Source organism: Bos indicus, chromosome 2, assembly GCF_029378745.1.
Source record: "Bos indicus isolate NIAB-ARS_2022 breed Sahiwal x Tharparkar chromosome 2, NIAB-ARS_B.indTharparkar_mat_pri_1.0, whole genome shotgun sequence".
NCBI lineage: Eukaryota > Metazoa > Chordata > Mammalia > Artiodactyla > Bovidae > Bos > Bos indicus.
Window position 1 is genome coordinate 26970979 of NC_091761.1, and position 22521 is coordinate 26993499.

The 22521-nt window shown below is 42.7% G+C and overlaps 1 protein-coding gene across 2 annotated transcripts in view; it reads left to right on the plus strand.

Moving 5' to 3' along the window:
• The window catches only part of LRP2 (LDL receptor related protein 2), a 176816-nt gene that overhangs the window by 150731 nt on the left and 3564 nt on the right, over window positions 1–22521 (plus strand). For both annotated transcript variants that reach the window (XM_070803716.1, XM_070803712.1), the window contains exons 63-77: window positions 284–412; window positions 3818–3949; window positions 4851–4982; window positions 6633–6776; window positions 8277–8442; window positions 10009–10137; window positions 11388–11608; window positions 12377–12553; window positions 14037–14156; window positions 15844–15934; window positions 16841–16908; window positions 17097–17214; window positions 17701–17827; window positions 19080–19187; window positions 20208–20312. In XM_070803716.1, the coding sequence (XP_070659817.1) occupies window positions 284–412; window positions 3818–3949; window positions 4851–4982; window positions 6633–6776; window positions 8277–8442; window positions 10009–10137; window positions 11388–11608; window positions 12377–12553; window positions 14037–14156; window positions 15844–15934; window positions 16841–16908; window positions 17097–17214; window positions 17701–17827; window positions 19080–19187; window positions 20208–20312 (1967 nt within the window). The remainder of the gene's footprint in view (window positions 1–283; window positions 413–3817; window positions 3950–4850; window positions 4983–6632; window positions 6777–8276; window positions 8443–10008; window positions 10138–11387; window positions 11609–12376; window positions 12554–14036; window positions 14157–15843; window positions 15935–16840; window positions 16909–17096; window positions 17215–17700; window positions 17828–19079; window positions 19188–20207; window positions 20313–22521) is intronic.

Here is a 22521-nt window from a genome sequence, read left to right on the forward strand (position 1 = left end):
TCCTGTATTAAGCCATCCGGAACACGTAGTCTTCAAGGTTGCTGAGGCTGGAGAAGAGAGAAATGGAGGAGACAGTTTCCTTACTTCTTAGGCCTGGAAGTGACAGGTGTCCATTACGCTCATAGTCCATTGGTTGGATCTGGCCCCAAGCTACCTGCAAGGGAGACCAGGAATTGTAGGGAAGCACCAGCTTATTTGTGAGAAACACTGTCTCTGACACAGAAGGAAGCATCTTGTTTCACAAAAGACAATGTTTTGACTTGAACTTATTCTTAAATTATAGGTGTAGAACCGACTCCTAGACCTTGTACACCAGATGAATTTAAGTGTAGCAATGGGCGTTGCATTCCACAGCACCGGGTGTGTGATCATGTTAATGACTGTGGTGACAATTTCGATGAGACGGGATGCAGTAAGTAAATAATTATTTTTGTACTTCATGGTAGTAACTCAGGTTACCTTACTGAAAAACTTGCAATAACATAAAGTAAATGGTAACCACATTTGTCTTTAGTTTACATGTTGTGTTTCTTTATTGAACAGTTTTCTATACCAGACATTGTGCTGAATACTACATGAATACTAAATAGGACTATTTCATTTTATCCATGTAACAATCCTGTGAGTTAGGTATTGTTTGTCTCTCTGTCACTCTCTTTTAAACAAATGAGGAAACCACCCTACAGGTTAAATAAATTGGCTGTGTCTTCCTGTCATTAAGAAATTGAGTCAGGATTTGAACTCTGGTCTCCTTTAACTGAAAGGCACAGCCTCTTCCCAGTTCACTAGGTGGCTGTCAGCACCTTAAAGCTATTTATTTTGTTTCTAAATTTGCACATTTTTTTCGTCTTAAGCCAAATGCAGTATCTTTGGCACAGAGGGGAAGAGTAGTTGGTAAGAATGGAAATGTCAGGACATGCTTATGGTGCAGTGGTTAAGACTCTGTGCTCCCAATGCTCCCAATGGAGCCTGGTTCAATCCCTGGTTGGGGAACTAGATCCCGCATGCAGCAACTAAAGACCCCATATGCTGCAACTAAGACCTAGCACTGCCAATAAATTAAAAAAATATATATTTTTAAAAGAATAGAAATGTCACGGGGGACCTTGGAAGGAACACAGATTTTTAAGAGAGGATTTTTGTGTAGGAAAGGTATGATGTACACAAACAAGGGATGATTCTAGCTTAATGGAAAGTGAATGTTGCAATGGCAGGCTAATAATTTGCCCTTTGGTAGTCCTGTATAGCGTTTGTGAAATGCTTTCACATACATTCTTTTTTTGTATATATAATGTTTATCTGTTTATATATTTTGGCTGCACCAGGTCTTCCTTTCTGTGCGGGGGCTTTCCTCTAGCTGTAGGGAGAGGGGCCCTCTTCCTTGCAGCGTGTGGGCTTCTTGTTGCAGTGGCTTCTCTTGTGGAGCACGAGCTGTAGGGTGTGGGCTTCACTAGTTGAAGCTTCCAGGCTAGCACACAGGCTCAGTGGTCGGCTGTGGCGCATGGGCTTAGTTTCTCCACCGTATGTGGGATCCTCCCCGACCAGGGATTGAACCTGTGTTTCCTGCATTAGCAGGAATGGGTTCTGTACCACTGAGCCACCAGGGAAGCCCCCCATACATTCTTTAGTTTGTTACTCAAATTAGCTCCAGGGGATTACTGCCATTATATCTAAAAGAAAGCTCAGAGAGCTTAAATAACTTGCTTGAGGTCACACAGAGGGGCAGGGGCCGAATTGGAACCGTCCTGGGACTCCAGACTGGAAGAACTGGCTCCCACTTCCTCTGCCACTAACTGTGCCACTTAGAGTACATACTAACATCACCAGGCCTCAATTTCTTTTTAGGAAAAAGGAGGGAGTTCTTCAAACCCTGCAAGTCTGGACTTGGTAACATTAGTTAGCTCCACATGCTTCCAACTTCCTGGGCTTTAATAGCCTTTTTCTGAGGCCCCTCAAGGATTTCCTGGCAAATTTTTCTCCTGTGTGGGTTACAAAGGAAGATGAAGAACCAACCATATTGAGTTGATTTGCCATTTGTTTCACACACTTTATCAATAGGATTGGACTTTTTGACATAATAATGTGATTTAAATTAAATATTTAAAAGGCATAAACATGAGGGAATTTGCAGAACCAAGAAGTTGATTTGGGTTTGATGCCTGGAGACTAACTGATAATGTGAATGGTTCCAGGACTTTGGGGATTTCCAAGTTAGGCTTGGATCAAGCTTTGGTTTCTTTTGCAGTTGCCTGTGCAAGTTAAAAGGCTTAAAATCAGCCATAGTCCCTGTTCTTTTTAAGGTAACTTCCTTGCTGAGAAATTGTTTATTTATATTTTTGGTTGTGCTGGATCCTCATTGTTGCGGCGATTAGGGGCTACTCTTGTGGAGCGTGGGCTCTAGGCTCGCAGGCTTCAGTAGTTGTCGCTCAAAGGCTCTAGAGCACGGGCTCAGTGGTTGTGGAACCTAGGCTTGGTTGCCCCATGGCATGTGGGATCTTCCTGGACCAGAAATCGAACTGGTGTCTCCTACACTGCAAGGCAGGTTCTTCACCATAGTACTTCTAATTCAAATGACATTGCGTTAAAAGCAGGGTTTGTTTAAGGGAACTGGGTAGCCCAGGCAACGGCAACCCACTCCAGTACTCTTGTCTGGAAAATCCCATGGACAGAGGAGCCTGGTAGGCTGCAGTCCATGGGGTCGCTGAGGGTCGGACATGACTGAGTGACTTGACTTTCACTTTTCACTTTCATGCATTGGAGAAGGAAATGGCAACCCACTCCAGTATTCTTGCCTGGAGAATCCCAGGGACAGAGGAGCCTAGTGGGCTGCCGTCTATGGGGTCGCACAGAGTCGGACACGACTGAAGCGACTTAGCAAGCAAGCAAGCAAGGTAGCCCAGGCATTAATCTGGTATGGAAGCAACATTTCTTTTCAGATATTAAGTGGATCTGTGATGGAATTCAATCTTACTGCATTGGGCTACTTTGACTAAGATATAGAATTCTCATTTTAAATACCAGTTCTTGGTGCTGCTCATCCGCTTGCTTTCCTTTTCATTTCCCTTTCTCCTCCTTTTCTTTTAAACAGAATCAATGCCTTCTATTTATATGTGTGTGTATACATATGCTATATATACATGTATACACACATGAGATATATATATTATATATACATCAATATTTATATATATATATATATATAAAATTTGAGCTTCCCAGGTGGCACTAGTGGTAAACAACCTGCCTGCCAATGCAGAAGATGTAAGGGATGTGAGTTTGATCCCTGGGTCAGGAAGAGCCCATGAGGAGCGCATGGCCACCTACTTCAGTATTCTTACCTGGAGAATCCCATGGACAGAGGAGCCTGATGGGCTACGGTCCATAGGGTCACAAAGAATCAGACAGTACTGAAGTGACTTAGCATGCATGCACCCAAATATTATTTATATATTGATATCATTGTATAATAGTAAGATAGTGGAGCAGGTGGTGATGGTTGTAAAGAGTCCCTGGCTTTTTGATTCTGTCCAGAAATGGATGCTCAGAGGATGATCATGGCAGTGCTGAGTATAATCAGAAAATTGCCTCAAGGATCTAACATTACATATATTTGTACAAATGGAATTCAGGGCATTGGCAGATATACCTGTAGAGAGGTCTCTGATACTCAGCAAAACTTATGGAAAGGGGGCATCTCAAGACTTTCTGTTCTCTGATGGCCATCTGTAGGTGTTCTTCTGATAGGCCACTTGAGTGTTCACTTGTGCTTCATCTGCTTTGTACCTTTCATTTGTAATGGTGGGATTTTGCGTTTCAGATACAGGAAAAGACAGATCATGTGCTGAAAATCTGTGTGAACACAACTGTACCCAGTTACGTGAAGGAGGATTCATCTGCTCCTGTAGACCTGGATTCAAACCCAATAGTATTGACAGAAACCTCTGTGAAGGTAGACTGTATTTCCTCCAGTTCCTATAAGGAGAACCTTGTACTTTTTAGGTTCTCCACTCATTCCCTTTTATTAAACATGGCTTAATTCCCTTCGTGGGGCTAAGCTCATGCCGGTTGCTTTTTTTGCATGCTGTCTTACCGGTGTCTGGCATAGCACTGGGTGATAGTCTATCTTCAGTAATGTCTGTGAAATTGATATGATGAATGAAGGCTTGGCTGATGATGGCTCCCTATTGTATCAGTGTGTGAGATCAAAATTTCTCTTTAACAAACACAAGTCTGCCTTTCTTCAGACAATACGTATTTATTACACCCTTATGTCAGACTTATATAAATGAGTTCTAAGATGGGGCGCTTACCAAGATGGTAAATATCAAGTAGGATTTTAGGTGTATTTGATCATTTGAATTTACTAGTCCTATTTCATGATGTACCATACTCAGATGATTAGAATAGTTCTTTTGAGGGCTGATGCCTAAGAACTCAGTTGAAAAAGCCAAATCAGTGCCACCCCTTCCTGGAACCAGTTAGCAGGAGGGAAGTGGTACCAAATACCAGTGGTACAACAGCTGCTTCCCCAAAGGGAAAATCTTGTTCTGCTGTTGTACAGAGTCAGACTGCTTCTGTTTAAATCTGGTCTTTGGGACTTTGGGTTCAATAACAGTCCATATCTGAGAGAGTCGTTTTGGAAGATCAAATGAGGGAAAAACTTGAAATGCATGTGAAATAGTATCTGAAGTTTGGTTAGTGTTCTGCAAATGTTGGCATCATGACTTGTGTTCATCTGCACTTTTCTCATCATTATTGCTTGTGAATATGGATTTAAACAGAAGCAGGATCTCTAAGGAAGAGATGGGCTCTAAGCAGATATTGCTCACTTGGTTTTATTTTGCCTGCAGACATCAATGAATGTATGCAGTTCGGGAGTTGTCCTCAGATCTGCCATAACACCAAAGGAAGTTATGAGTGTTCCTGCGCTGAAGGGTTCACATCTCTGAGTGACAGATATGGAGAACGGTGTGCGGCTGACGGTATGATGCTTTGACGGGGGATTAACTGACTTTCAAAGACTCAAAGCCAAGGGCTACAATATACCAGGAAATAAACTTTTGAGTCCTATTTTTTAAATTCACCAGCTGCTTCTCTTCCAATACCCAACCCACTCTCTTCTCCTCTCCCCTGACAAATCAAAACAATAAACACAACCCCCAACAAATACATAGACACTGAAACAAGAGTCAAGTGTTATTATTCTGGATTTAGCCTCTGGTCCACCTGGATAAAAACTTCAAAAAGTGGACAAGATATCCCTCTCCAGAGGATTCAGATAACAAATGCATCTGTGTAGAATGGTAGTCAGCAAAGCCTTCCACTCCACTGAGGTCAAGGTTTGAGGTCCAGCAATCCAAAATAGGTCACAAAACACATCCCATTCAATGGGTCATAGTCAGTTGGGGCAGACCAGGACCACTCTGTTGAGAAAACTTTTTTTTTTATTGTTCGTGGACTATTGATCACAGACAGAAAGAGTCTGGCTTATTTACGACTTCAATCATTAGCTCTGCATTTTTGGTTAATGCCAGTATCTGTGAATCAGGCCTGAGTAAAAGCAGAAATAGAGACTACATAAAAATGGCAAAAGAAAAAGTCAGAAGTTACCACAGTCCAGATTTCCAGAGTTCTGATATAAATCAGCATATCTCAGTTAAGGAGTCTTTATAATCTTATGGATTTGAATTGAGTTTGTAATTGAGTTTAAGGACTTGATAAGAAGGCGACATTTTTATTTTGCATATTAAGGGTAAAATGGCTGTTCAATTTCTTTGTACAAATTGAGTTTTTGTACAAAGCATACATTTGACTAGCATGCTTAAATGTTTTACCCTCTAAGCATTTTTGACTCTGAATGCAAACTAGGGTGAAGCATTTGAACAGTTGGTGTGGTAATTAAGCAGCAAATTAGAAAATTTTCAACTCTTTTAACCAAAGAGATGACTGAAATGAGAAATTTATGTAGAACATTATATCAAGATACATAAATACATAAAAATACATAAAATGAAATACATAAAATGAACTTTTAAAAGTTACTTAAATTGGGTTTGATTGACATTATGCAAGTAAATTTAAAAAAATTCTAGACAGTATATCTTGGAATAGTCACCATTTACATAGCTGCTTTAACTAAAAAAAAAAATAAGAACAAGCTGGTTTTTTGTCATTAGCTAGAAGCTAAACTAGGTCATGGAGCTGATTACCTGCTAAAAGAATCATTAAAATCTGTCAGTAAAGAATGAGAAATGGAGACTTCTGGGTAAACTTTTAGTAAGACTCTATATATTGAATTTCTTCTGTGAGAATGAATGTCTACAATCTTATTTGTTTTATTGTCATTGAAAAAAAAAATCAGTGAAAATGAGGTAACTATCCAGGGATTTCAGTCTTTACTTTGCTTTAAACTGTTACCTAAAGATAAAGAACTGATTATATCCCTAACAGAAATGGAGACAAGAATGTCACAGATTTTGCAACCCAGTTTATGGTCAGCTCCACTGATTAGCAGAGTTTAGTTCCTAGAAAAATGTGTGTGTGTGTTTAAGGACAGGGAGGATATCTGCTGTTTTATATCCAAAATTCAGGTAGAATTCAAATAGATTAATCAGCCCTTCTTTTGTCTCCAGGTAGTCCTCCTTTGCTGCTACTGCCTGAAAATGTGAGAATTCGAAAATACAACCTCTCATCTCTTCAGTTCTCAGAGTACCTTGAAGACCAGGAGCGCATTAAGGCTATGGATTATGATTGGGATCCGGAGGGCACAGGCCTCAGTGAGTATGAACCCTGGCATCTGTCTCCGATATCAGTTGAATCCACTGAGTGATAAGGTGTTGAACTTTGGGAAATGGATTTTTAATGAGCGAGTGTTGCTGCCTGAGTGGAAGAGGACGCTCCTCCCACCCGGCATGCTCCAGACTGCTCAGCGTGGCCATGCACCCAGCCTGTTTCCCAACTTCTCACTGAACCTTCCCCCATCTCTGGGGACTGTTCTTTCAGGACTGCCTCACATCCCTTTGTTCACTGTCTCCTTGTCTTTGCTCTTGCCAAGACTGTTCTTCCCCACTGCTGTATGGTTGGAGCATTTCTATTCAAATCCCAGTTCAAAGTCACCTCCCCTCTGGTGTCTTTGATAATCTCGGTTCTGTGAACCTGTAGCATTTTATCCACATTGGATTGAGTTTACAGCTAGTTGTCCACACATCTTTCTCCCTACACCTTAACCATGTGCTCTTTGGAGACAGAGATTGAATCAAATTCATCTCCACATGCCTGGCATCTGACCCAGCATCTAATTTAGTGTATGTGGTGTGTAGTTGATGAAGGAAAATAAGTGATGCTTACTGCTAAGTCTCTTATGGTTCTGTATGGCATGCGGGAGATGGTTGTTGGGCAGGAAAACTTATATAGTATGCCTGTCTCCCTTGTCTACTGGCTTTATGACCTTAAATAATTGTAACAACTCTCTGGATCTCTATTTCTTATCTGTAAAATAAGAGCAGTAATCTTGCTCAGCCTGGCTCCCTCTGAGAGTTGTTTTGAAAGTCAAATGAGATGATAGATATGAACATGCTTTGCAAACTATGTAGGGTTTATTTCACATTTCATCATACAATGCAGTAAACTTTTCAAGAATGGTTCCTACCTAGGAAAGTGTGTGCCCTGAAAGGCATAGTCTTCCTATGCTTTTAAAAAGAAAATTGTATTTTTTTTGGCCACAGTATGTGGCATGTGGGATCTTAGTTCCCTAACCAGGGATCGAACCCCTGTTCCCTGCAGTGGAAGGCGAAGTCTTAACTGCTGGACCATAGGAAAGTCCCTTCCTATGCTGTTTAAAGTGCCTGCTATCCAATATCTTTTAGTTTATACATAAAATAAGACTTTTCTTCTACACAGCTTCATTATTGCCAGTATGGACTTAAACTCGTAACAATTTGCCCCTAGTTAATCTATATATTCTTTTTTTGAAACTAGAACATGATCTTAATGAGGGTAAACAGGCTCTTGGCTGAAATATATTTTAATGAATTACCGTTCAATGCTGCTGACTAATTATCAGTAGGTTATCAGTTAAAGCTTTTATAGCTAGAATGTCAAGTATGATAGATTTTTGAGGTTTGATCATAGTGGTTTCATTGCACTATTAGTATTACAGGAACACTGAGGAAACAGAGACATCAATGAATGAACAGTACTTCACCTGATTAGACTCCAGTTCTTCCCTTACCTGATGCTGGTTACACGCACCTGATCGCTGTGTCTCACCTCCGCAGGTGTTGTATATTACACTGTGCTAGGGGAGGGCTCTAATTCCGGTGCTATCAAACGTGCCTACATTCCCAACTTTGAATCTGGAAGCAATAATCCTGTGATGGAAATTAACCTGGACCTGAAATACATAGTGCAGCCTGATGGATTGGCAGTGGACTGGGTTGGAAGGTAAGTTTAGCTTCATTTCCTTCTGCCTTTTCTACTCTTCTGGCCAGAGCTCCCCTCTGCTCAGCTTGGCACATGAATTGAATTGACCCAGATTATGGGTGCACTCAGCCTCAGGGCAGCTGAGTGATACCTGGACTTACTCGCATCCCAGCATCTACCTCTGCTTACCCGGTGGGGTGATGGGGTAAACTTTATCACTTCCTGTATTCTGTGTGCCTCAAAAATGTGGGGAAAGCCCCAAGGTCAAGATTTTATATTCTATCTAGGAGAGCATTTTTGTCAACAGAATTCTGGATTCCAAAATGAACTTTCAGTATGGCAGCACTGCTCATTTGGTGAAGAAATGGGACAGCCTTGCATTCTACCAGCAAAGCAGTTGAGACGAAACACTTTTCCTGATGCTGATTATTTTGAGGAGGAACAGTCCAAGCGTTGTGTTCCTAGCAGGCTGTGTTGTCTGAACAGATTGGAAGTTTGACTTTCCTGTTTAAGCTTTGGGTTTGAGCTAATAGGGGTGTTCTTCTAGAACTTCAGGAACCAGAGCCAATTTAAATGATGTCTAAATAAGAACCTTAAGTAGGTTTATCATCAGATAGATTCACGAGAGGCAAACTGATGTGGAAGAAACCTTCTTCAAGGAAGAGCCTTGGGTTGGAATAACATTTACGGGAAAGTAACTACATTACAATCAGAACTCAATCATTTGTAGAATCATTATGTCCTTCTAATGAAGTAGTAGTGTAAAATGTTTGTTGCCCTCTGAGACAACAGAGAGTCATCTGTAGTATTAATTTTCACCTCTTCACATACTTGTCTAGTACTCCTGGAAGACTTGCGCATCTTTGCAGAAGTTAGGCAAGTCCCACTGTACTTGCAGGATAACAGGAGACTCATTTCAGCAACTCCTGTCAGGAAACAAGACCTCAGAGACTCATGAACTGGCACCTCTAGACTTTAGCACCTCCTTCTGAAAACCAGCCTGGCAACGGCAGATCTTTCTTCTTGTTTTCCCTCTTTCTCAGCCTTAATGAATGAGTGAATTTAAGAAAGTACTGCAGCTCTTTCTGCTTGAGACTGAGACCTGAAGCCCGAAGAATAAGGGCAGGGTGGCTTTGCTGAGTTTGCTATTTTGAGTGTCTGTTTCCACTCATCCTTGAAGCTGATGCCAGATTCCTAATGATGATGATGGACTCTTGGCTGAGGAGGAAGCTGACTCACAGGCAGTCAGAACGAAAGGCCCACAGAGCCTCACGACCCCTACCTAGAAGCAGTTGTCTCGTAATCATGCCAGGTGTGAGGGTCACCATCGTTACCCGTCCTGGCTGATAACCGCTGCTTCACTGAATAGCCCCTTCACCCCACACCCCATCACTTGTAACTTCCCTCACATGTCCCCTTGGCTGAAGAGACTGGGGCATTCCTGAGAGACAGAGGCTGTGCTCTTATCACTGGTGTCTGAGTAGCTGTTTTGCTGGCCAGAACTTCCACACTAAATGCTCTGGTCTTCACACCTCCACCCCGGAAGTTCATTCTAGACTTTTCAGTTGTTTGTCTCTCTAAATTCAGGCATATTTACTGGTCAGATGCCAGGAGACAACGGATTGAAGTGGCTGAACTTGATGGAAGGTACAGAAAGTGGCTGATTTCCACTGAACTGGGTCAACCAGCTGCAATAGTTGTGAATCCCAAGCTAGGGTAAGTACTTGAAGGAGTCCTTAATGTGCAATATTTTCCACTGGGTTCTCAAAAAAATTATTTTCAATAATTTTCAATTATTCCCAATTGTACTGAAGTTGTCCTTGGACTTTTTTGAGCGGCAGCTATGACTGTTTTCAAGAACTATAATATGCCTAAAGGATCAAGCAGGCTTCAGTAGACAGACACTGCATATGGGGAAGGGTTTAGCCACATTTTCAACACTGCGGTTTGTCTAAAATCCACGCATTTCTCAGTAGTATTTAGGGATTGGGCAACACCTGATGATTGGTTTAGACTCGAGATTGCAAAGTGGTTGGTGGCTGATGGGCTAAACATGGCCCGTATACTTATTGGACTTGAACTTCAGAGCTTTAAGGAAATGTAGTTGATAGCATTAGATATTTAAAAGATGATTTATTTATTTATTGGCTGCATCAGGTCTTAGTTTCAGCACGTGGGCTTTTTGTTGCAATTTGAGGGGTTCTTTAAAGTTGCAGGTCACAGGCTTAGCTCCTCTGAAGTATTTGGGATCTTAGTTCCCCAACCAGGGATGGAATCCAAGTCCCGCCTGCATTGGAAGGTGGGTTCTTAACCACTGGACCACCAGGAAAGTCCTGATAACATTAAAATTTAAAAAAATATATATTTGTATTTCTGGTTTGAAAAATCAGAATAACTGGTAACCTTACGTGGATATGCTTTCCTTGACACAGCATTGCCTGGAACTCTTAGGCTAGGGCTTGGCTTAATGTGGTCTTTGCCCATCACCCTACATTCACAGCTGCCCTGACCATCCATTTATCTTGCCTGATCCTTTCTAGGTACTTAACGTGGTGCAATCCTTGGTTTACTCAGTTCTTCTACAATCAAGTATAATTGGCTGCAAAGGAATACATTTTCAAAGAGTTAGGATGAGGAAAGGAATCTTTTATTTTTTTTTACTCAGATACATTCCAAACACAGGATTGTGCCTTCTTATACAGTGGCCATTCAAGAAACAGCCTTTGTGATTATATATATTGAAGGGTCTGGATACATATCCTAGGACAGGACTGTCCAGGTTGTATTTGGAATGTGCAGTTCTCATGAAGGAGAGCTCACAGATGCACCCGCTCTCCCCTGTCTCCCTGTCTCTCCCTGTCCCATGTAGATATAAAAGCAGCATCCTTTAGGACCCAGGCCTCTTTGAAAATCAGTTGGTTTTTCCACCTGATGAAATGCTACCATGAGGAAACCTTCTGTTACAGGTTTATGTACTGGACTGACTGGGGCGAAAATCCTAAAATCGAGTCCGCTTGGATGGATGGGCAGCGTCGGAAAGTCTTGGTTCAGGAGGACCTCGGTTGGCCAACAGGCCTCTGTATAGATTATATGAATGGTGACCGGATCTACTGGAGTGACCTCAAGGACAACATTGTCGAAACCATCAAATATGATGGAACCGATAGGAGAATTGTGGTAACTTCAGGTTAGAAATTTCACTTTCAATTTCCTATATTAATTAATGTGTTTCCAGTCTCTTTGCCCCCCTTTTTCCAAGAAGTAATCCTAATCTTAGGAGACGGTTTATATAGTTTCTTATATACTTTCCATTCTACCCAGCTCCCATCTGCTGATTCAAATGCAAATGAACCTGTTAGGAGTTCTTTCTTGTATCATTAAAAAAACTGCTCTCGGCATCAGATGTTAAAATAACCATTTCTCGTTAGGTTGCCCTGATAGAGGTGAGGATCCTGTGTTACAGTGGTTATATCCAGGTCTAATTCCTTCTAGATACATTCATTTTTAACATGCTAAATTGCCTTTTATGCAAGACTGGAAACATTTAGGAGAGTAGCATTTTGTTTTCTTGCCTAAATTCTACAGACCTGAAAAATCCAGCACGTATCAAGTTTTCCTGATAAGTGGTATCTTATGTCTAAGGAAAAAAAATTCTCTGCCATACAACTTGTTTTCTAAAAGTAAAATAAAATCAGCAACTTGAAAGTGAGCGAGTCCCCTATAATTGGTGTCAGCCTGTAGGCATTCATCCAATTTAATTTCTGTTATCTTGATCTCCTGGCGTGGCACACTTTCTTGGCCGTGTGTACAGAGAATCTACGGATGTTGCTGGAATTTTAAGGTGTTGCCTTAGAGGTTGATCTGAGCAGCTTGACTTCCAGCCTAGAAGTGGAGCTTGGGTATCTTCTTTTCAATAACCTTGTTTTGTTTTTGCTTTTTCCCTGTGGGTGAACAGCGGTGAACCCTTATAGTCTGGACATCTTTGAGAGCCAGTTATACTGGACATCTAAGGATAAGGGAGAAGTGTGGATCCAAGATAAATTTGGGCGAAACAAGAAAGAGAAATTGCTGACAGTGAACCCTTGGCTTACTCAAGTTCGAGTCTTCCATCAACGGAAATATAATCATTCAGGTAGCCACAAACCTTATTTCAAATTAATGGCTATAGTCTTTCTGGAAAATGGTGGTGGATAATAATAGCTAATCTCCCTGTGCCTGAAATGTGCATGTGTGTGTATTTTAATCATTTTGAGGAGAGAAAGATAAAATTGGAGACAAAATGAAATGATGCACACCATCAGCAGATATGAAGTAAAAATCCTTCAGTCCTTGTTGCTTGCAGTGTGGGAATGTCTTCTTAGGCCACAGAACCCAGTATGGGTTAGACCCCTGATAAATGTAAGTGGGGTTGACAAGTCACATAATAATAGGTCTCATGGACATCAGAAGTCTTACCCACTCTTAACAATTGCAAGGTCAGGCTAGGCAAGTCATCCTGAGCTAGGCAAGCCTTAGCTTAAAGCTTGAAGGATGCCTTTTTACATTCTCCCTCCTTCTTTTCTTAGTTCTGGTCCTGCTTCTTCAGGTGGTGGTGGTGGTTTTGTTGCTAAGTTGTGTCTGACTCTTTGTGACCCTATGGACTGTACCCCATCGGGCTCCTCTGGCCATGGGGCTTCCCAGGGCAAGAATACTGGAGTGGGTTGCCATTTCCTTCTCAGAGAGATCTTCCCGACCCAGGGATCAAACCCCATCTCCTGCATTGCAGGCAGACCAAGGGGGATGTGTTCTAATTCATCCTTCATCACTGTGTGGAGTAACGTGAAAGGGAAAGGACATTTTTGAAGTGAGGAAAGGAACTAGAAATCTGCCCAAGTCACCCAAGCAGTAGATAAGCTTTAAACCCAGAGATGATTTTTAAACTTTATTCCATTCAACCCAAAGCTCAGCATTTTTCTATTCTGGTCCATTTGTCAGTAAACCCAGTTCCAGCTCAAATTCTATGGCTCTGTGTGAGCTGCATCCCAATTCTGGATTTCTGTGACAGGGCCTCAGTAATTGTAATAAAGGTGATGCTGTTAATCAGAGCTCTAAATTCCCTAACCTTGCAAATAATGAAACTGAAGCCCAGAAGAAAAACTTGTCTTTGGAGAGCAGGGGTGAAAAATCACATCCACTGTATGCTTTGGCTGGACTACACTTTTGGATCCATCCAGATTTGGATACTGACACGTCTGGATATAATAGTGGGGTCTGACCTTTTGAAATATCTCAGATTGCTTAGTGCTGATTGACTTTTGCAGTCATGCGGTGAACCAGGCAGACACCCACCATCCAGACTTGCCAGGGCCATAGGGGAGATAAATGATGCCACTAGAAAATGTGAGGGGCACAGAAGTGGGGTGGAGGGCACGGGGAGGGACAGTGCCATGGTGGTGAGGCAGCAGGGGAGGGTAGTGTAAAGGGGGTGAGTTGTCAGGTGTCACGTGGCCTAAAGGTATCAGGCTGCTGCCTGAGCTCAGATGTTGCCTGGCCACAACTCAGCAGACGGACATGTCCCTGGTTGGAGCATTCATTCCCTCCTCAGAAACTAATCACTGTTCTCATTTGCTTTCCAGTGCCCAATCGCTGTAAGGATGTCTGCAGCCACTTATGCCTTCTGAGACCTAAGGGATACACCTGCGCCTGTCCCCAAGGCTCCAGATTTCTAGAAGGGAGCGTCACAGTGTGTGATGCAGGTAGGAACGCTGCCTGGGCAGCCGTGGGGGCTGGGGGGAGCTCCTTTGCCATCTTTAGTAGAGTCCCTTACCTAGGCTTCACCTTTTTCAGGAGCCTAAAGAGTCCCTGGGTACTGGTCTCTTGCAGAAGAGAGTGGGGGTGGCTGGAAGGAAGGATGGGAGATCTGGAAACTATGAACAGAGCTGAGTGGGACTGAAGGGGCCAAACGGAACTTGTGTCCCTGTGATTTCTGAGGATTGTTTGCCAAAATCTGTAGAGATTTACATCCAGTACCCCTAAATCGACTGTTAGGTTGTCTTATAAAGACATTTTAAAGAGTGACTTTTCTATAAAGCCTCATCCTCCTCAATCTGCCCCATACTGGATCCCAGTCACCCCAGAATCTATTCAGCCTTACTGGGAGTTCCTCAAAGTGGAAAACCAGGCTCCAGAGGTTGTGGGGTGATGCTTATCCTGTACAGAGGGGAGACATAGAGAGAGTTCACTCTTTTTCCCATTTGCTCATTTCAAAGTTTTGACAACTGAAAAAAGGCCACGTTTTAAAATGTACTTTATGCTGTTGACAGATGGAAGCTGAAATAAGTAAGCAGTGGTTTAATTCTCATCCCAAATGCTATAGATGACCTATTCTTGGCAAGACCTTTCTTCAGTGACTTTATTAAGGAATTAAAAAGCCATATAGTAACTAGTTAGTGTCCCTAACTAGTATCCAGTGCTTGATAAGGATGATAGGAATATCATCCTGTTCACTGCTGCTGCTGCTAAGTCGCTTCAGTCGTGTCCGACTCTGTGCGACTCCATAGATGGCAGCCCACCAGGCTCCCCTGTCCTGGGATTCTCCAGGCAAGAACACTGGAGTGTGTTGCCATTTCCTGCTCCAATGCATGAAAGTGAAAAGTGAACGTGAAGTCGCGCAGTCGTGTCTAACTCTAGCCGCCCATTTTATGGCTCACATTCTGGGGAAATGAAGAGACATAACCATGTTCTGCCACCAGAGGGAGCAAGCAGTGAAACAAGCCCCCACCTGTTGACTCTTCCCAATCAGGCTGAAAAGTTGCAGGTTTAGAGAACGAACTCAGCAAGTAACTGCCCCTTCTGCTCTCTCTATCCCCACTCTGTCCCAGTGCTACTGGGGAAGTATTTGCAAGATTACGATCTTTAGCAAGGGTAATTTTGAAGGTCTTAAAAAAATATCTCCAATCAGCTATCAAGTATCTATTGATCTGTGTATGTGTCTGTTTATTGATCAATGGATTGCTGATGCTTCAAAGTCTTTAGTGGATGTTTCAGGGTATGCCTAAATTGAGCTCTTGATTTAACTGGGTTCAAAAAGAAGCATTCTGAAAAGCTCAAATGAAATGTGAATGTCCTAAGAGATTTACCACAATGTTCTTTTTAACTATTAGTGCGTATTTTCAGGAGTCTAGTATCGCTCCACTATTTTGGAGGGGGGCTGCTATAAACTGCCTTTTTTCCCCCTATCAAATATATGTTAGTCCCCAAGACCTTATTGATAAAGGAGTTCATCTGACTTAAGGGCGAGGTATCATTTTGATAGAGAGGATAATCAGCTGCCCCACTCCATTCACTCCCTACTCCAGCTTGGGCTGAAACAAGTTTGCAGGTTGGTGGGGGGCTCTGCTGAGTGTGGCTGACTCACACATGTGTGACTTCCTCCTTCTGCAGCCATTGTAGGTGCTGTCAGCATGCCCCCTCCATGCAGGTGTATGAACAGAGGAAGCTGCTATTTTGATGAGAATAACCTCCCCAAATGCAAGTAAGTCTGAATGCTGAGGTCTGACCTGTAGGTCTTACCCCTTCTGGGGGGAAGTTGAGACCCTTAAAAACAAGCACAAGACCCTTGTCAGTTTTCATATCATAAGCAGCTTGCCCTCCAGTGGGGGAGTCCACGGAGAACTAAGGCAGTACTTCTCAAAGTATCATGTACATTAGAATCACCTAGGGCTTTGGAAAAAAATGCCCATCTCATTCACAGGGATCCTGCATTTCTAAGTCCTGGTGGGGGTGGGGGGGGGAAGTGAAAGTGAAAGTCTCACCGTTGTGTCCAACTCTTTGGGACCCCATGAACTATACAGTCCGTGGAATTCTCCAGGCCAGACCACTGGAGTGGGTAGCCTATCCCTTCTCCAGGGGATCTTCCAGACCCAGGAATCGAACCGGGGTCTCCTGCATTGCAGGCGGGTTCTTTACCAGCTGAGCTACCAGGGAAGCCCCGCTCCTGGGGGGATGCCACAGAATTGTATGCCCCATTCTGGGGAGCAAGCAGTTAGAGAAATGACAACCCAATTTTCCTCCTCACCTGGAATTGCCAATTTTAACTGTGGGAGAGCAGCCATTAGCAGAGCTGCTTCAGTGCCAAGCTCTCCAGAGGAAGAGACTCGGCTAAAGATTTGGAAAGCAGAAAATTATCAAGAAAGCTCTTCACATGGTGCACAAAGATATTTCATGAAAGCATGTCCAAGGAAAGAACACGATGAAGGTTTCCGGGTTTACTCTCCAAGGAAGAATTCCATAGGTTAGAGAAGACACCAATAGGTCAGTTTGATGAGTCTGACTCCGTAGATGGCACAGCTGTTCCCTGTGAAAGTGAATTTCCATCGTCAGATTACAGTCGAAACCTAAGGAAGCAACAGCTCATGAATGGTTCTTCCTTTCCTTTCAGGTGTTCTAGTGGCTACGTGGGAGAATATTGTGAAATGGGGCTTTCCCAAGGCGTTCCTCCAGGAACAAGTAAGTTTTAAGGATAATGAGGGGTCTGGGAATGCATCATGCTCCCTCAGTTGCGTGCTGTCTATAATCTGTTTAACTCAGTTTTGGAAGAAGTAAAGGTTCTAGTCCCCAGCCCCTGCTGCTCAGCCAGCTCGCTCTTTTCCTTCTTCTCCTGTTCATACATTTCCTTCTTCTTCCCTCTTCGGCAGCGGCGTCCGTGCTATTGACAGTCATCTTGATCGTCATAATTGCTGCTTTAGCCACTTTAGGATTTCTCCACTATCGGAAAACTGGCTCCATTTTGCCTTCTCTGCCAAAGCTGTCAAGGTCAGTTTCATTATGTGGAATATTGATTTCAGAAATCTGGATGATCTGTAAGCATGTGAATAACTGAATTCTTCTTTTTTAAATTAAAAATCATCCTAGAGTGTTCAGCTACTCTGCAGAAGCAAAAGATGCTGAACTGAAAGCATTCACTTCTTTGATTGCTTCTCTGAAGCCTGAGTACAAATCACATTTTAGAGTGTAAATGGCTGTGTCGACCAGGTTACACTGGAGAACAATATCGGCTGTGTGAAGGGCCAGGCTTTCTTTCCCCTAGTGCCCTCTCCTGGTTCTTAAGCACTCAGGAATGTGCTTGAACACTTCTGGGTGACCAAGGAAATTTACTCCTGTACATGATGTGTAAATTCAAAAGTGGGATTCAAGCCTTTCAATTAAGTGAGAGTTAGCTAGGAAACTAGCTAGACAATTATTGCAAAAGATTAAAAACAAAAACAAAAAACAAGACACTGTTTGATTATTTCTTTTCAGCTTAAGCCATCTCAAATCCTCTGAAAATGGAAATGGGGTGACCTTCAGATCAGGGGATGATGTGAACATGGATATTGGAGTAACTGGTTTTGGGCCCGAGTCTGCTATTGACAGATCGCTGGCGATGGTGAGTGTGGTTACAAAATGACTATTTGAAGGTTAGTATTTTCACTGTTTTATCAAAGAAATACTTAAGAAAAATATATTTATTTATTTATTTGGGCGCATCGGGTTGCAGCATGCGGGATCTTCACTGTGGCACATGAACTCTCTAGTTGAGGCCCATGGGCTCAGTAGTTGAGGTACCTGGGCATAGTTGCCCTTCAGCACGTGGATCTTAGTTTCCCAATTAGGGATTGAACCTATTCCTTGCATCACAACGTGGATTCTTAACTGCTGGACCACCTGGGAAGTCCCAAGAAACCCTTTTTATAAAGAATAAAATTCAGCTACTAAAAAAAAAAAATTAAATACACTATGCCCCTCGGAAGAAAGTCTTCGCTCTACAAAGTTAGGGAACACTGAGCTTGTTGCAGAAATGTGTCTAAAAACATTAGTAATGAAATTGAAATGAACCCCTGAGCTAAAAGTAAGTCACACTGTTGACCTGGAATCATGCCCAGTTTTAAGTTTAATTGAAATCTTAAAACAATCTATGTTTTGGGGAAACGGGAGAGCGACCATGATATTCTGTCTTTATTTGATGACTTTTTATATGTTAAAGGAAGAGGCAGGGAGATACATGTTGCCTAGTCTCATGTATTTTCCCACCGAGGTAGTGTTGGGATAAACATGGTTTTTGAGTCAGTGGTTGGTTTAAATCCCAGCTCTGCCAGCTTCTAAGAATGTGATAGAAGCATGGAGGTTGAACTTTCTGTGCCCGTCTGTAGAGTGATCCCTCCTGTGAGGACCAGATACTTTATGGGTGGACTAGGATCCGTGCAGTGTTCACATTCGGAGATGGGAAGCCATTCTCAGCGTTCTGCCTCCCCCCTCCCCCGATCTTTCTTTCTTTTTTGTCCCTGCCTAAAAGTGCAGTGTTATCCATTCTGCTTTCCCCTTCTGCCTCTTCTCTTTGCTTTTCTTCCACCTCCCACCCTTCTATGTCCAAAGCCAACCCGAAAGTGGCTTTGCCTTAAGGACCCATAGAGTGCTCAGAAATGGGAAGAGTGTTTTTGTTTCCCTGAGCTGACGAGTTAGAGCATTTATGTCGCTTTACACAGTGTTTGCCATAGGGAGGTCTTGTGTCTCTGCTGGCTTTTCTTTTCATCTTTTGGGGTCAGTTCGGCAAAACACCTAACATACCTCCTGTAAGGAGTGCATCTTCTGCTGTGTGTGAACCAGGTTTGCATGGTATAATCCTTTTTTTCCTTCATCAGAATGAGCATTTTGCCGCAGACTTCGGGAAGTCGCCCATAATATTTGAGAACCCGACATACTCCTCCAAGGACACTGCTATCACAGTGGCTCAGCCAACAACAGCCCCGGTGAGAAACCACAGTCCTTTCTGTCAGGTGCTGCTGCTGTTGAGTCTTGTTCTGTGGAATAATGTGCCTTTAGCATCCTCCCAGCCTTCCCTCCTTGGAAGGAAGCACGGTGGTCCCTTCCTCAGCTTCATGCTCTGCAGTCACAGGATTGGCCAAAGGACAGAAGGCCTGAAAACAATCAGAATCTTGGGTTTTGGCCACCATTCTGGGGGTGCCAACCAAGAGCAGTTTTCATCCTGAGTAGCAGAGCAAGAGGTCTGAGTGCATTCAGTGGCAGACACAGGGCCTGGCACACACAGGTGCTTTGTAAATATCTGTGAGCTGAGTGAGTGGACAGTCCTCAGGCCGTTATGCAGAGGCCTGGGGGACTGGGCACACACTGTGTCTGGTCCTTACTGGTATCATGAGAGTGTAATTTGAGGTGACTTCCCTGCTCACCTTTCTCATACTTTTCTGGAAAGTGCAGAGGTCTCTGAGGTTGGTAGACAGATACCAAAACTTCCTTTGGTACGGTCCTATTACTCACTTATCTTTGAGAGGAACAGAGAGATAAATTAGACAGATGGATGGAGGGACATTTCTTCACTGGGTCCGGATCAGCAGGCCCAATGCCACTGCCGGTACCTGTCAATTTTCAGCTAGCCTGTCTTCCTCTTGTCTGAACCACTAGAGCTAAGCTTCTTTTGCATCAGGAGATACAGTACATTTTAGTATGACAGAAATAGAGTGTGACCAGTAATGAGTGGTCCCAAGAATATTCGTGGTCCCAAGAATATTCTATCTCATGCCTGATTCTCCCAAGAATCAGGCATGAGATAGACAGCTTAGTCGTTGGCGCTCCTGATTTGGGGGAGATGAGAGTGATGTTTATTCACGGACCAGAGGGTCGTTTTCATATAATAAAAATGGTGCCTGATCATATTTGTACAGGAGCAAGGTGGTAAGCAGAATCAAAGAGTTGATAAACTTTACAGCAAAAATTCTTTCAAAACTGAATACTGGCCTTCAATATGCACACAGGTAACTGAATCTGCAACAGTGTATAACAAAAACTATGGAAGCCCCATAAACCCTGCTGAACTAGTTACAGACACAAAGCCAACTTCCTCAAGTGATGAAACTCAGGTAACAGTGACTGGAATGATAATGGGATTTGGGAAGGACTTTGGAATTGCTGGGTTTATTAATCCTAGGCAAACTAGAGAGACCGTGATAGGCTCACAGATCCCAAGATGTGTAGACAATTAGTAAAGATGATTTTAAAAATAATAAATTGAAAACATTCTACTGAGTAAAGCTACATTGTAACATTGAGTTGGGAATGATGTTCCTTGTGACACAAAGCAGGAAAGAAGGGTGGCATACTTCTGAACCCAGCCTCTTCAAATCAGAGGCATTTAATTTGAGATAGCAACTTAAAATGCATAAAGACCTCACTGTGTCGATGATACATATAGAGAACCTTTTCCTTTCCTGCGCAGTGCAGTTTTTCCGCTGTGTATGTCTTTGTTCCCTTAAGAACGCCGTGTTGCGTTTACTCTACTGTTGTTACTGATGTTCACCACTTGGTGGCACTAGTCTACACTCGCTCGATCTTTCCATCTAACATCATTGTCCTCAATGTGCCAGGCGCAGAGTTTAATACCGAAGAGTAAAAGAAAAAAAAAAGAACACTAGATGGAGCTTCTCTATCTTGTCTGCAGACCCTCTGAAATTTGTAAACTATGTGGTCTACAAAGAGAAATTCAATAAATTTGATACAAAGCTTTACATGAATGGATAATATATCATTAGTTTTAATAGACACTTAAGAAGAAGCTATTTCAGATATAGCTGTTTGATTCTGGGCAACTATTTTACCTCTGGGCACTAGAGTCCTTAGTATTACTCACTGGGGGCACCATTGGCATCTTGGGTTGGGCAGTCCTTTATGGCACAAAACTATGCTCCACGTTGCTGGACATCCTAGTATTCCTGGCCCCTGTCCACTGAGTGCCAGGAGTTTCTCCAGTGCGTTGTGACCCCTGCCCTCCCCTCAGCCCCTAAACATACACTCCCCATTTAAAACAGTAGGATCTGGGATGTTCTAAGGTCCTATGACTTTTGTTAAGTAATATAAAGGAACAAAAGCCCAAAGGTAGTTAGAAATCTTACCATTTTCTAGAATAACCCCTGTTCTCAAATTGCATAATCTATAAACAAAATTAGTGTCTGCAAAGTCATGTTGGATTCTCAGCACTGGTTCCTGTTCTGCTCTTTCAGGTCAAAATAAGAGTTGAACTAAATTGATGCTAACGAGGAGAGCTTATAACAAAGGTGCCTTTGCCTACCTTTTCATCTTTCATTTACTAATTCCTTCTTACACACACACATACACAGACAAATGTAGTCTTAGAAATTTCCACTTTCATTTTTTGATATTTCATATTTTCAAAGGATTACATATTTTTCTTTAAGCTACATTGAAAAGTTTATTTTGCAGACTACTTTTTCCACAGACACCAGAATACCTAAATGTCACACGTTGGTTCCCCGTCTGACTTGGCCCCGCGGCAGTGCCAGATCTACATTCTATCCTCAAGTCCAGTGATCCCCTTCTTTCAACAGAGCTCTCTCCCAGCTGAGCAGGAAGGGGAATGTGATGGGGATTCTGCAACCTCTGCCCTGCACGACAGTCATTGGAAACACTGAGAGACTCTCTCAAGTGGAGCAGACCTTTACCGGTTGCAGTCCTTTTTTTCTCATTTCCGTCTTTGCAATACACTGGCTCTTTCTCCTTTTTTCTTTTTTTAATCAGTTGAGGCTGAGGCCCTCTAAGGTCTGTCCTCCATGGTATGTCCATGGATTTTTCTATGACCTTTGCCTCCTGGGAACTAAGATAACAGCCAGAGTGGCTTAAAGCAGTAGAAGCCCTTGGCTAGGATGACCTTAGGTTGACATTAATGTGCCAGAGAGGCTTACATTTTTCTCTTTCATCAATAAATCTGCTCAAAGGACTTGAAAAAATGAACTCCTATGGTTTAGTTCTGTCATTTTCAAAAGTTGTGTTGACACGCATTGGACTTCCCAAGAGGATAACAGTGAAAATCAACACTGCTTCTCTTGTTAGTAATTACTCAAGTCCATGGGGCCATTCCACACTGAAGCAATGAGTTTGGGCCTTCCTCATTAAGGGTAGGTTTCTAGAGGCCGGGCTTTGACCTGAGTATCTCCATCTTCCCCTTGGTGGTGGCTGTATGCTGAGGAGGTGCTCAGTTAAATGTGAGTGAATGCTTTCTTCTACTTCTGTATTCACATGCTCTCTAGTCCTTCACATGTTGGCCCCCTACTTTCA